Below are 11,880 nucleotides of genomic sequence, written 5' to 3'. Positions count from 1 at the left end.
AATCTGGGCCAGGATCCTGCCTGAATCCAGCCACAAGCATGGAAGCTTCTTTTTTTCCCCCAAAAAAACTTCCATTAACCTGAGATCAACCCAGAATCGGCGGTTACCTGAGATTGCATCACCTGCAACTGAATCCTGTCAGATTACAACTCCACGCAACCAGGAGTCCAGTACCCCATACTAGCAAACAAGTACTAGCAAATTTGTGGGCTCTCGAATCGCATGATATCCAAGTCAAGTTCAGACTTCAGCTAACGGAAGAAGGCTCCCATTGGCACGAAATCAAGTTCTCTCCTACACTGGTGTAACCACCCTTCCCTTCCATGATCAGACCAAACAAAAAAAATCCCCATCATCCAGAGCATGTATGGGCTTCAAAAGAACCATCTGCATTGATTCTTCACATAGCCCTCCCTTGGACGTCTCACGTCTCCATGTCTGAAAATTGTTTAGACGCTATGTTTCAGGTTCACTTTTCCACCAAGAAGTTTCAGGTTTACTGAAATACTCAATGAATTCAGTACAGCGTCTCTGAAATCTGAGCGGAAACTAATCCATGATGCTATCCCAGCATTCCTTGTTTTTTTTTATAACGATCCCAGCATTCCTTGTTGAACATAACTTCCATAGAATGGCGACTAGTTTAAAACGAGATACATCCTTGCGGTTCAAGACAGAGTTGACAACATCGTTAGAGGATTGGAGGCCTGATAAAAGAATTCGTTGCTAGTTTATAGCTCCACCAATACTGTCCGCGTCCGCACATATTTGCATTTTAGAAGCAAGTGCCCACCATCTTCATCACATCTACAATACATTGGGCATCTAGTATCAGTCTCCATTCCTCTAGCCTGGATTTTGCTTCGCGTTGTCAAGCTGTTTTGCACAACCTCCAGGTAAGAACTTCCTCTGTATTTCCTGGTCAGCAGGAATGGTAACATGAACCGTGTCACTCACAAGTCTGCATGAACACAAGGACCTCGCAGAAACCCAAGTATTTCAGAAGCAAAATACATCGTGCAGACCCGATCGCTGCCGAAACTTCGGCACGCAAGCCCGCCACACACAGCCAGTTTCACCAAATCCCCTCCAACACAACGGCTGCCCGATGGAGCTGACAACCTGTTTCACTAATTCCACCACAGCCTTGAGGGTACAGCGATTATCTGCGCTACAGCCAGCCACAACTTCACGCAGGCAGGGCAGCTTGTTGCGCGGAAAATGGAACGCCAGTTGATGACCCCTATGGCTCTATCCATGTACGCTGAATACATTTTTATTGATAAGTTCACCTAGGATCTGGTCTTCGAGCGTACAACTATGCGGTGTCACAGATCAGTTCGTTGAATGAGTTCATACCGGATATTCTGCAACACTAGCACAATGCCTAGATCAAAATGAAATAGCTGCCCAATACAAAACGCGATCAATTCTAAACTCTTGAGATAAACCAAAATATAACAGCACCATAAGCAAGGATCCGAACAGGTATTGTAAAGTAACATAGCCTAGCAAATCCATAACATTTAGCACAAAATATCCGAGCAAAAACTTCTTTAGGCATAATGCAAAATCCAGACAGCAACCATGAAAACTGACACAATGGTTCACCAAAGTACCAGGCAATAACACATCCACACTGGAACACATGTCCTTTAATCATCTAGAGGAAGCTGATATAGATAAACGATGATAACTCTAAGTGGCCTTGTCGGACTTGGCAGCAGTGGCAGCAGCCTGGCCCCTGAGACGTCCAGTCCTCCTGGCGGCGATGAGACCGACCTTCTGGCCAGGGGGAGCATCACGGCGGACAGTGGAGGCGTGACCAATGTGCTGGTGGTTACCTCCTCCGTGGGGATGCTCCACAGGGTTCATGGCCACACCACGGACCTTCGGCCAGCAGTTCCTCTTCACGCGGTACTTGTGGTAAGCGTTACCAGCCTTCAGCATGGGCTTCTCAGTCCTGCCTCCACCAGCAACCTGACCGATCATGGCACGGCAGCTGCTGGGGACAATCTTCTTGGCACCAGAGGGGAGCTTAATCCTGCAAGAACAAGACAGGATGAATCACTACATCCAGCCAAGGCAAGACAGAATGGTGATGTCTGCATAAAACAGGAACACACAAGGTACAACAACGGACATAACATTGACAAATGAAACACATTTTAGTAGTCACATACATTACGATCCATGACATCTACAAGGTGTTTAGATATACAAACATTGTGACTGAAATCATCTTCAACATGATACATCACCATTTACAGTAAGATGAAAAGCAAGTAATCAAGTATACAGACACGTGAATAATCAAACTTCACCGATCAATACTGAGAAATACAGAATCAACATAATAGGCTAAAAACTACCAAAATTATCAATATACAACGATGGAATTACAAAACACTAAAAATTAAAACTGCTAGAACCACCATGAAATGGATGTATTCTTGAAAATATCTCACACGTCGAATTAAATTAAAGACCACGCCTTATTCTAAAGTAGCCAGCCACATCTAGTCATCTCGATTACCAACGATCAAATGCATACAAACTTTAAAAAGTTCTGACTACGAGCCACGGGAACAGAGCAGCATCAATACCAAGCGAAGTGCTACCACGAACCCATGACAACACACCAGATCAGATCTAGTGAAACAACCGCTAGCAGGAGCACAACAGATCTCATGATACGAAATGAAATGGAGACAGAAGATGATGGGATTTAGACCTGGAGGTTCCGTTGTCAGGGTTGTGGCTGATGACGATGGCGTAGTCCCCGGAGGCCCTGGCGAAGACGCCGCGGTCGCCGACGTGGTGCTCGACGTTGCAGACGACGGCACCCTCGGGGATCCCGCGGAGCGGCAGCACGTTGCCGATGGAGAGCGTGGCGCGGCGGCCGCAGTACACGAACTGGCCCGTGTACATGCCCTCCGCGGCGACGAAGAGCTCCTTCTGGTGCTTGTACCTGAAGGGGTGGCGGAAGGTGACCTTGGCGAGCGGCGCGCCGCGGCCCGGGTCGTGGATGACGTCGGTGACGACGCCCTTGAGGTACCCGTTGCGCTCGCCAAAGTCGAGGGAGCGGAACCGGGCGGGGCCCTTGCGGTGGTGGGTGTGGGACTTGAACACGGACCCCGCACCCTTACGCTGCGCGCGGATGACGCGACCCATCTTCTCCGGCGGGGGCGGCGGCGCGGAGGCGGGGGCGGCGGCGGGAGGGGGATGCGGGAAGGGGCGCTGTGCGGCAAGGGTTGGAGGACGGAGACGAAGGAGCATTATATAGTGTGTGGCGGGTTGGGGAGTGATTTACCCTAGGGCGGACGGTTGGATTGGAGGTTCGGGCCTTCGGGGCAGATTTGGACCGTCGGATCGGGCTGGGATGGTGGTGGGATCAGTTGTCAGTGGGACAAAGAGGCTCGGGGAGTGAGGAGTGGGCTGGTCCTGATGGGCCGCCCGCAGTGAGTGAGTATGGGTGTGGTAGCTAGGCCGAATGTATTGGTCTCTGTATGTGCGCCCAGAAATGATCAAAGCTTAAAATGGTGGCCCAGGTGGAGCTGGCTCGTTTCTACTTCTTTTTTTAATTTTCCTTAATAAACTTATATTTCTCTTTTCAATTCTTACGAAAATTACTTATTTCTCGCAAACATCTCGTCTTATTACTCTTTTTAATCATCTTTTGGCTGATCCACTCCTTATGAAATAGCATTGATGGCTTGGCAGCCAGCAGAGCTCGTAGAATTGGGCACTTGGGCAGGTGATGTTGCTCTGAATTAGGATTTAGGAAGCAATAGATGCTGAGCTCGTAGAATTGGGCAGGTGATTTTGCTCTGAATTAGGAAGCAGTAGATGCTGAAATCGAGGCATCCATCGGGCAGAGCGTTATGACCACCGTCACTCGATATGCTAATCTCCAGGTTACCAACTTTCCATGAAGCAATCCTGCCCATGAAGCAGATCAAGACACTAGTGGCAGTACAGTGAAAATGTAGGTCCGGATGACGTGCACCTGCAACTCCACATGGCCTTCATCAGCCAAGCTTCTGCCCGAGAACAGCTTTGCTCTCAAAACGCGGGCACTGGCAATCATATCAAAATGTTCTTCCAAGCAAAATTAACTTTCCTAATTACAGGTCCTCTGTGTCAAGTCACTGACAATAAAACTGAAAGTAAAACCAAGTAACCAACCAAAATTACAGGTCCACTTTGCTAACCGATGTGCATTTCGTTACAACTCATGGTGGGGGTGAGTAAATCTAAACTTCAAAGCTTTCGTTCAGCTCAAACGATCCAGAGTTCCTCCACGCAAAACAGCCAGCTACACTGACCTACGAGTAGATCAACGTCTCTTCTTGCTTGCTTTTGAGCTGCTCTTCGACGGGCTTGCCACCAGGTAGATAAACAGACAAACGAACGAGACAACAGAAACCAGTGACCCATATTTCGCCACAAGCCTCTGCACATGGATAACAAATTATTACCATCCAGCTCAAACGAATGCTAGACAAATACTTTAGAGCAGCTTATTTAGATGGACAAGGAAAACTGACTGAAACTGAACTAAAGAAAGAAATTACCTTAGCCTGAACCATAGGAGGAGAGAATCCGGATTTTCCACACATTGGGGTAAAAGCACCAGAAACAGCATCCAAATATCAGTATCAGAAAGAAAGATAAACAAGGATGTTTAATGCAATGGAATGATTACTTACCCATTCAAACTTCTTCTCTGGAGGTCTCTCAGCGAGAATATCGAGTGGGAAGATGGGGGTTGAGTAGGCCTCCTTCAACATGTAGAAAACACTGATTTAGCATAATAGAATCGGTCGAGCAATTGCAATGTATAAAATAAAGAGAATAATACAAGATGCATAGCATAAGAAATGTGGGAACAGTAGAGGTAAAAGACAAAACCTGAAGAGCGGTCTTGGTGGGAACACGGTATGTAATAACAGCTGGCGAACCCTGGAACCTGCCCTGTGTTTTGGTTTCCAGGACAAATGTGTGTGATGCTGTGGCACCACTGCAAGAGTAAAAGTAATGAAATCATTTTCTGTACTACCGACACACCTATAGCAAAGAGATGCATTACAAAATGCACTCACGGGTCAAGTCTTTCCAATGTCTTTGATTTCTCTCCAGTGACAAGCTCAAATGCTTCTGTTGGCCAAGAGTCATCATTAATGGTCACATCATAGGCAGTCCTGCAATAAGTTTTACAGTAAGTTCATGCAGGTGCTGTGAAAATATATGAATTAACTTGCCATCTTATGAAACATAACAAAATCTTAGTTATATGTCATGCTAAAATAGTACCAGGGATTAAGAACATACACCGAAAATGATGTGTGGTACTATCCAGGGATTAAGAACAGACGCCCAAAATGATATATGATACAATGATCAAGCGACACAGCAAAGCAAACCCAAACCTATGTGTCATTTTTACATCCTTAAAGTCAAAGCAGCCAATCTTGTAATTTGTAACTCAAGAAACATGTTACTACTAAGCAGCGTAGCCAAATAGAAAACAGCAATTCAAACACCCTATCTAATTTTATTTATAAATTTCTACATTTTCCAGAAAAAGGATCTTCAATTATTTACTTTTAACGAGTATCAGATTTGCAAGCACAGCACTACAGCCTGTTAAATTTCAAAGAAATGGATATTTGGAAATCAAAGGGTGCGATGCACTTGTAGAATTATCCAAACCATACTCTGATAGTGATAGAGCCAAGGTGTAGTAATAACATGTGAGTACCCAAATTCAAACTTAAGCACATCGAAAGTATTACTGGAACTGTGGTACAAGAGAAAGCAGTAGCACATAGACATGCTGTAAAAAATTCTAGGTCATTTTATCAGGTTATGTAATGTCTAACATAATCAAGCAGTCATAATGTGCTTGTCTTGTCGATCTAGCCAGATAAGCTATAAATATGTGACTGATATATCAAAACAAGCGTATCCTTGTGGTAAGTGAAGGAACACAATTTGTCATGCTTCAGCTGCAAAGGCAGCAATTGCCTTAACCCCGAAAATATCTCAACTCACAGTTTTGCTGATAAATAGAAAGTGCATTTCCTTTTCGCAGCACGGATCAATTCCTTTAGGGAAACATGCAGAGCATTACTTCTACATGAAGGAAATTACTAAGCTATGTTCATGCAAAACAAACTAAGATACCGTTAACCATCTGTGTGACTGACCCATAGAGGAATAACAATTGACCAAATGGATGATGTAATGTACCAGATGAACCCTATAAGCATTTTCTAGGGGTGCCAAGTTATAACCATTAGGTGCCTCTCCAACCCTCCCTAGTTCAAAATTTTGTACTAATTCTCCAAAACCATATCTCAATTTGGAAAACTAGTACAAAATTTTGAACTAAAGAGGGTTGGAGGTGCACCTAAGGGTCAACCATTTGCACCCCTAGCATTTTCCATTAGTGAAGCACCTACCTACATGCATGCCAGCACCAGCACAATCCTTCATGCAGTGAGTGAAATGTTGACCTTACCAGCTGTTTAGCTAGACAATTATAAACATCCAAAACATATGCAGGAGAATCGCTGATTAGGCCGCAATTGCGAATAACAAGCTCTTGATCTAGTACTCAATTAAGAACATCAGCAACATAACAAAGGAGATGCTGGTTTGCTTCCTTTTCCAGCAAGGGTTTGGGATAATTTGGTGATCCATGATCAGTAGAGCAAGCAGTAGTTGGAATTTTATCAGACTTTGTAGCCCTTGCACAATTAAGCAAATCTACCATTTAGATTTAGCAGACCTACACTAAAAAAAAGGTAAACTAAATCCCCCCGCAGAGGTTTAAGAAGGAAACCTCGCATGACTCTGTCACCCCTCATCCCACGACGCAGATCCAAGCGCATGAAGGCGCGTTCAAACCTCCCAGAAAAGGAAGGCGCACCCGAGTCAGATCAGATCCCGGGGGCAAGCGAAAAAAACAACTACTACTACTACAAGCGACGAACCAGATCGGTGGTGCGGGGAGAGAGGGAGCAGCTGGTACTCACGCGGATCCCTGGTTGTAGAGGTCGAGGGAGACGGCGACGCGCTCGACGCCGGGCTTGGGGCGGGAGAGCGACACCTTCTTGTGCGCGACGACGAAGGGCGCGTCGGCCGCGGAGGCGGCGGCGGCGGCAAGGCCGAGGAGGAGGAGGGCGACGAGCGCGAGGGACCGCGCCATGGCTGGGCTCGCGCTCGCGGGCTAGGGTTCGAGGGCTCTCAGCTGAGGCGCAGCGGCGGAGGGAATGGATCTCGTCTCGCCTGCTCCCTCGCCTCGTCGACTGGTAATAGAGCCACGCCGCGCCGGGGCGTGGCGCGGCCCGTGAGGCTGCACGTGGGGCCCGCCACGCAGGACCTCGCCTCGTCAGCGCGTGTTCGACTGCGTGAAAGGCTTTGCCTTTCAGTTTCAGCTGCCGAAAAGGCGACGAGAGTTTTTCTGTCTCATTATCTCTGAAAAAAAACATGATACGACAAAATACCATGAATATTTCCTCATGAAATCGCTCAAGGAAAAATCTCAACTTCCTGCAAAAGCCTCCAACAGGGCAACATGTTCATCGTAAAGGGATTCTCAAATTTTTCCCTTCTCAAAATTCTCCAGATTTCGGCCTTTGGAGCATGGACAGGCAGATCTGTCATTTCCATTGACAGTAAATACAATCTGAAAGTTGCTGCACCATGGCAGATTTACACAATGGGCTATCAAATGACATGCGATTTTACAATACGAAATAAGCATATTCGAGCACAACAGTGTGATTCTGCTCCTCGGATTTGAAAATGCTTGTGCTTGATTCGTGGGTTAACTGTAATCAGCTCCATGGAAGAGCCAAATGCCTGCTCTGGCAACTGGAGATAATATGTAAATGCCGGAGCGGAATGTCGCGCCTATTGTCTAGAAGGGCTTCCCTGCAGCTTCCATCATCGCTTTTGCTCGGATCAGTCTCTCAATTTGCCTCACAATCTGGTAAGAAAATGTAGACAATGTTAATTTCAGCTGTATTCGGGTTATGTTTTAAGTGCTGTGCCTAATTGCCCAAAATAAAGACACATGCAACTCTGCCTGTGTCATGGATTGTAGCATTGCTGACTTACTTCAAGAACCATGTCCTCAAGGGTCACAGAGTCAACACTGCTGTAGCCCAGCTGAGAAGCCACTTCTGAAAGGTGTTGGGGCATGTTAGTAAAAGTTCGCCTAATTGTAAAGATTGATCTATCATTAATTTTTACTCATAAATCAAAAGGTAGGAAGGCAATTTGAGGATTTATCATTACTTTGTACTGAAACAGTAATATCAGAAATTCCATAGCGTTCTTTCAGTTCATCATACTGCTGACGGAGCTTGCTCATTGCCTACACGTGTAGATAGATAATAAAGCCAAGTTAGAGATAAACATGCTAATAATTAACGAGAGCATGTGGAAGCATCTTTCACACAGGAAAAAAAATACTAATTACTAGGATAACATTTGACTTTCAGTCAGTTATTATGTCCACAGAGAGCATGACACAACTGGCTATTGGGAACAGGGGTAACCTGTGAGAAAGAGTCTGGATCTGTAGTAGCTTGTGTTCCCGTGCTCTTCAGCATATCGTTCGCTGCCATCTCGAGAGGAACGTCAATCCAAATGGAGACACCATGCCTCAGTAAGCCCCTGGAGGTTGATTAAATATGAACACCAGCATCGATAGACTGAACATGCACAAGAAACAGAACAGACTATGGAGACACATGTGTACATACAGATTAGTTGAGTTCATGACAGCGCCATCCCCACAGCAAAGCACAAGGCTACCCATGGACGTGAGCTGCTTTAACCCTTCGGTCTAGTACCAAGATAGAAGAATGAGAAATTGATGCAATGCAATTTAGGAGCAGCAATATTTCGAGCAACAAAACTAGTCAATAATTATGGAAAGAAAAGAAGAAAGAAGGAAAGCACCTCGACTTCAAGATAGCCCTTCTCATCTGATTCCTTGAAGGCTCTAAGGGCATCCTTGCCACCAAGAACATCCTCGAGCAGTTCCTCGCTGCAGAGGTAGCGGTATATTATAGAATTGGCAAGGAGCTTGCCAATGTTGCGCTTGGCTGTGCAGTCCGTGCCTATGCGTGAAGAATAATCCATTCAGTGTCCGCGTCTTGTTGGCCTGGCCAGGCCGGTTTGGTTTTTGCCCCCAAATGAACCAATCCAACATTTGACATGAGTGATGTTTATGGTTCTAGTAAACTCAGAAGAGGAAAAAAATATCATCAGGGCTGGGGCAGCTGTCATGCTAGGTGAGCCAGACAGATCAGATTCTAGCATGAGCATGAAGATTGCAGCAGCTTCAGAACAGCAAGCTAGATATGGTACTTCTCGGGAAGAAACTGCACTGGCAGTTTATAGCTTGGCCTAGAGGGAAACAATAGAAGCTTGCAGCTGCTCTTCAGAGCAGTAACCAAAAGAAAGGCCTTCAGAGCATGTTATCTTGACAACAAATTGTTGCAGTTTGCTAAACATTGGTTTGGTCCCATATCCAAGGCATAACTCTATCGTATCAAGGGCAGAAGATAGCCTGGTGTTCATCTCCTCATGGAAAGGCAAATCAGCTTATAAGGCACAATTATTTGGTTCGTCTACCCCCAAAAAAGGAAGAAAGAAAAAGGAAAAAAAGATTGGATGCTGATTTGGAACTGGAAGCCATAGGTTGAAAATTAAAGCAAGTTTTGTTCGTGGTTCCTATGGCAATACAAAGTCCTCACAACGAACAAGCAATTGTGTGGTCAATCCGATCATGAAGCTCCGTAGGATGTACGAACAAGGATGAAATAGCCCTTGGCCACACAGTAATCTGCTTTTTTCTCTCAAGTAGTTTGCCAGAAAATTGAAGGCTGGTGGGACTAGAATTGCTTAGCCAGGCAGCAACAGCAAAGCCCCTATTCTATGGTGGTGATCAATTACTGCAGATTTTGTTTGCTGATGAAACTTCAGAGATTCAAGAACTCGACAATATCCTCAGATAGTTGTTTTCTCTTTTCCTGTTTAGGTGCATGACCTGGCAGTCTGGCACTTTGTATCGACGCAACATGTAAATACTTAATCCCCATTATACAATGACAAGGCTATTCCCCAGAATATTTTATCATAACAAAACCTGGTATATGCCAAAATTTAGCAACAAAAACAAACATAATAATGTTGATTGACTCGCAACGAAGCCAGGTTTTATGAGAAGCCAAGAATTTGTTTTAGGAGAGAATAAACATTCCCACGGGCAGGTTGGACACATTTGGATTGCTAAACTTTAAATTTAGGTTTCATTGTGTTACCAAATTTTCGTACAAAAAAAAACTGTCTCATTTTGATTGCTGATTCCAACATTTGGCTTGGTTATCGATGGTGGAAAACCATAAAGGCCTTTTTAATCCCAACAAGAGGGAGGTGAAGAAGCATACCAACGATATAGATTGGCGTTTTCCTGAAATCACCGACGGCCTCAGCAGTTTTTCTCTGCACCAGGTTGCAGCCAAGAAACCATGTAAATGGACGAATATTTCAACTAGTTACAGAGAGAGAAATACATGGCGAAGAGGGGGGCAGGGAGACAGAGGGAAGCTGCGTACCAGTAGATCAACGGATGGGTTGAGTTCCTCCAGAGGCAATTCCGAACCTGCAATAAATCCCAGGAAAATGGGGTGAGAAGATAGTATCTGTTCATTGAGGAATCGGGACACCGATAAAAAGAAAGAAAGAAACGAAGGGGTAGCGGTACTCGGAAAGGCGCGGAGACGATGGCGACGGATGCAGCGCCCGGCGGAGAGCGACGCCGGCGGCGAGGAGGACGAGAAACGCCTCGGGGAGACGGAGGAGGGCGAAGAAAAGAAGCCTGTGGCCGCCGCCGTAGCTGCTCGCATCGCCATGGCGCCTCTCCCGTCCGCGACGCACTGACGCTCGCTCCCTCGCTTTTCCTCCTCGCCCCGTTATCCGCTGAGAGAATTCAAGAAATAGCGCTTATTTCAACAGCCAAAAATTTTTACGTCCCCGCATCCATACATGTAGTATTAAATATAATTAAAAAATAAATTTAATTGTACATTTTGAATGTATATAATGAGATGAATTTTTTGAGCCAAATTAGTGTATAATTAGACATAAATGCTACAGTAACCCCACATGTATTAATGATACGGTCAAAGGCTTCAAAAAATTCGTCTCACGGTTTCCAGGTGTGCTAAAATTAATTTTTTAATTAGTGTCCGAAAAACACTCCCGATATCTGGTCAAACAGTTGATTTGACATCCAAAAATTTTCATTTTGGGAACTAAACAAACCCTAGGCAAAAGGAATTGGATAGGTAAAAATAAAGAGAAGACCTTAAAACAGCGATGCAACTGATTCGGTATCCGGCGTCCCTCGCTATCTGACTCGGGATACCGCCCCGCTCGCTCGGAGAAAATGCCTAGCCGCGGCAGCTCGGCATCCCACGCCGCTAGGCTCTTTCCCGCCCTCCCGGCCTGCTCCTGCCTTTGCTCCCTCCCTCTCGCGGTGGCGCGGGCGGAGCTGGCCGCCGGTGGCGCACGCGGAGCTGGCGGCGGTGGCACACGCGGACCTCGGAGGCCCTGTCCACACCAGCGGCGGCAAACGGAATCAAAGAGGAGGTAGCGGCTGCACACCAGCGCGCCGTCGTCGAGATCTTGTAGCGGCGGCCGGCGGGATGTGTACCTGGCCACCGTCCTTGGGGATCCACAGCAAGGAGGGAGAATGGGAGAGAGAAGGGACCGACGTGCCTTCAGCGGTGGGAGGGACGACTGGATAATGGTGCAGAAAAAAATGGAAAATAAAAAAGAAAATAAGTATATCAA

At 46.0% G+C, this 11,880-nt stretch overlaps 3 protein-coding genes across 4 annotated transcripts; all 3 read right to left on the bottom strand.

The window, feature by feature from the left end:
* Window positions 1–1,477: 1,477 nt before the first annotated feature.
* LOC120666507 (60S ribosomal protein L8) lies at window positions 1,478–3,272 on the bottom strand. Its single transcript, XM_039946363.1, has 2 exons — window positions 2,735–3,272; window positions 1,478–2,044 (listed from the first exon to the last, which is right to left on the bottom strand). The coding sequence occupies exons 1-2, from the start codon at window positions 3,172–3,174 to the stop codon at window positions 1,699–1,701; spliced, it is 786 nt and encodes a 261-aa protein (XP_039802297.1). The 5' UTR covers window positions 3,175–3,272; the 3' UTR covers window positions 1,478–1,698.
* An 808-nt stretch (window positions 3,273–4,080) lies between these two features.
* LOC120666506 (translocon-associated protein subunit beta-like) lies at window positions 4,081–7,304 on the bottom strand. The gene is made up of 6 exons (XM_039946362.1): window positions 7,044–7,304; window positions 5,106–5,204; window positions 4,915–5,023; window positions 4,713–4,784; window positions 4,578–4,583; window positions 4,081–4,456 (listed from the first exon to the last, which is right to left on the bottom strand). The coding sequence occupies exons 1-6, from the start codon at window positions 7,214–7,216 to the stop codon at window positions 4,340–4,342; spliced, it is 576 nt and encodes a 191-aa protein (XP_039802296.1). The 5' UTR covers window positions 7,217–7,304; the 3' UTR covers window positions 4,081–4,339.
* A 253-nt stretch (window positions 7,305–7,557) lies between these two features.
* Window positions 7,558–11,779, bottom strand: LOC120666505 (probable inactive shikimate kinase like 1, chloroplastic). 2 transcript variants are annotated; one of them, XM_039946360.1, is made up of 10 exons: window positions 11,392–11,779; window positions 10,790–11,004; window positions 10,641–10,687; window positions 10,473–10,527; window positions 8,980–9,140; window positions 8,781–8,863; window positions 8,574–8,691; window positions 8,311–8,389; window positions 8,131–8,195; window positions 7,558–7,999 (listed from the first exon to the last, which is right to left on the bottom strand). In XM_039946360.1, the coding sequence occupies exons 2-10, from the start codon at window positions 10,935–10,937 to the stop codon at window positions 7,931–7,933; spliced, it is 825 nt and encodes a 274-aa protein (XP_039802294.1). In that variant the 5' UTR covers window positions 10,938–11,004; window positions 11,392–11,779; the 3' UTR covers window positions 7,558–7,930. The 2 variants fall into 2 exon arrangements, with proteins under 2 accessions (XP_039802294.1, XP_039802295.1); XM_039946361.1 differs by lacking the exon at window positions 11,392–11,779 and having other exon boundaries at window positions 10,790–11,021.
* Between the last annotated feature and the right edge of the window lie 101 nt (window positions 11,780–11,880).

This window comes from Panicum virgatum, chromosome 3N, assembly GCF_016808335.1.
Source record: "Panicum virgatum strain AP13 chromosome 3N, P.virgatum_v5, whole genome shotgun sequence".
Classification (NCBI taxonomy): domain Eukaryota; kingdom Viridiplantae; phylum Streptophyta; class Magnoliopsida; order Poales; family Poaceae; genus Panicum; species Panicum virgatum.
The sequence above is the reverse complement of the archived record's forward strand: the minus strand, read 5'-3'. Positions and strand labels throughout refer to the sequence as shown.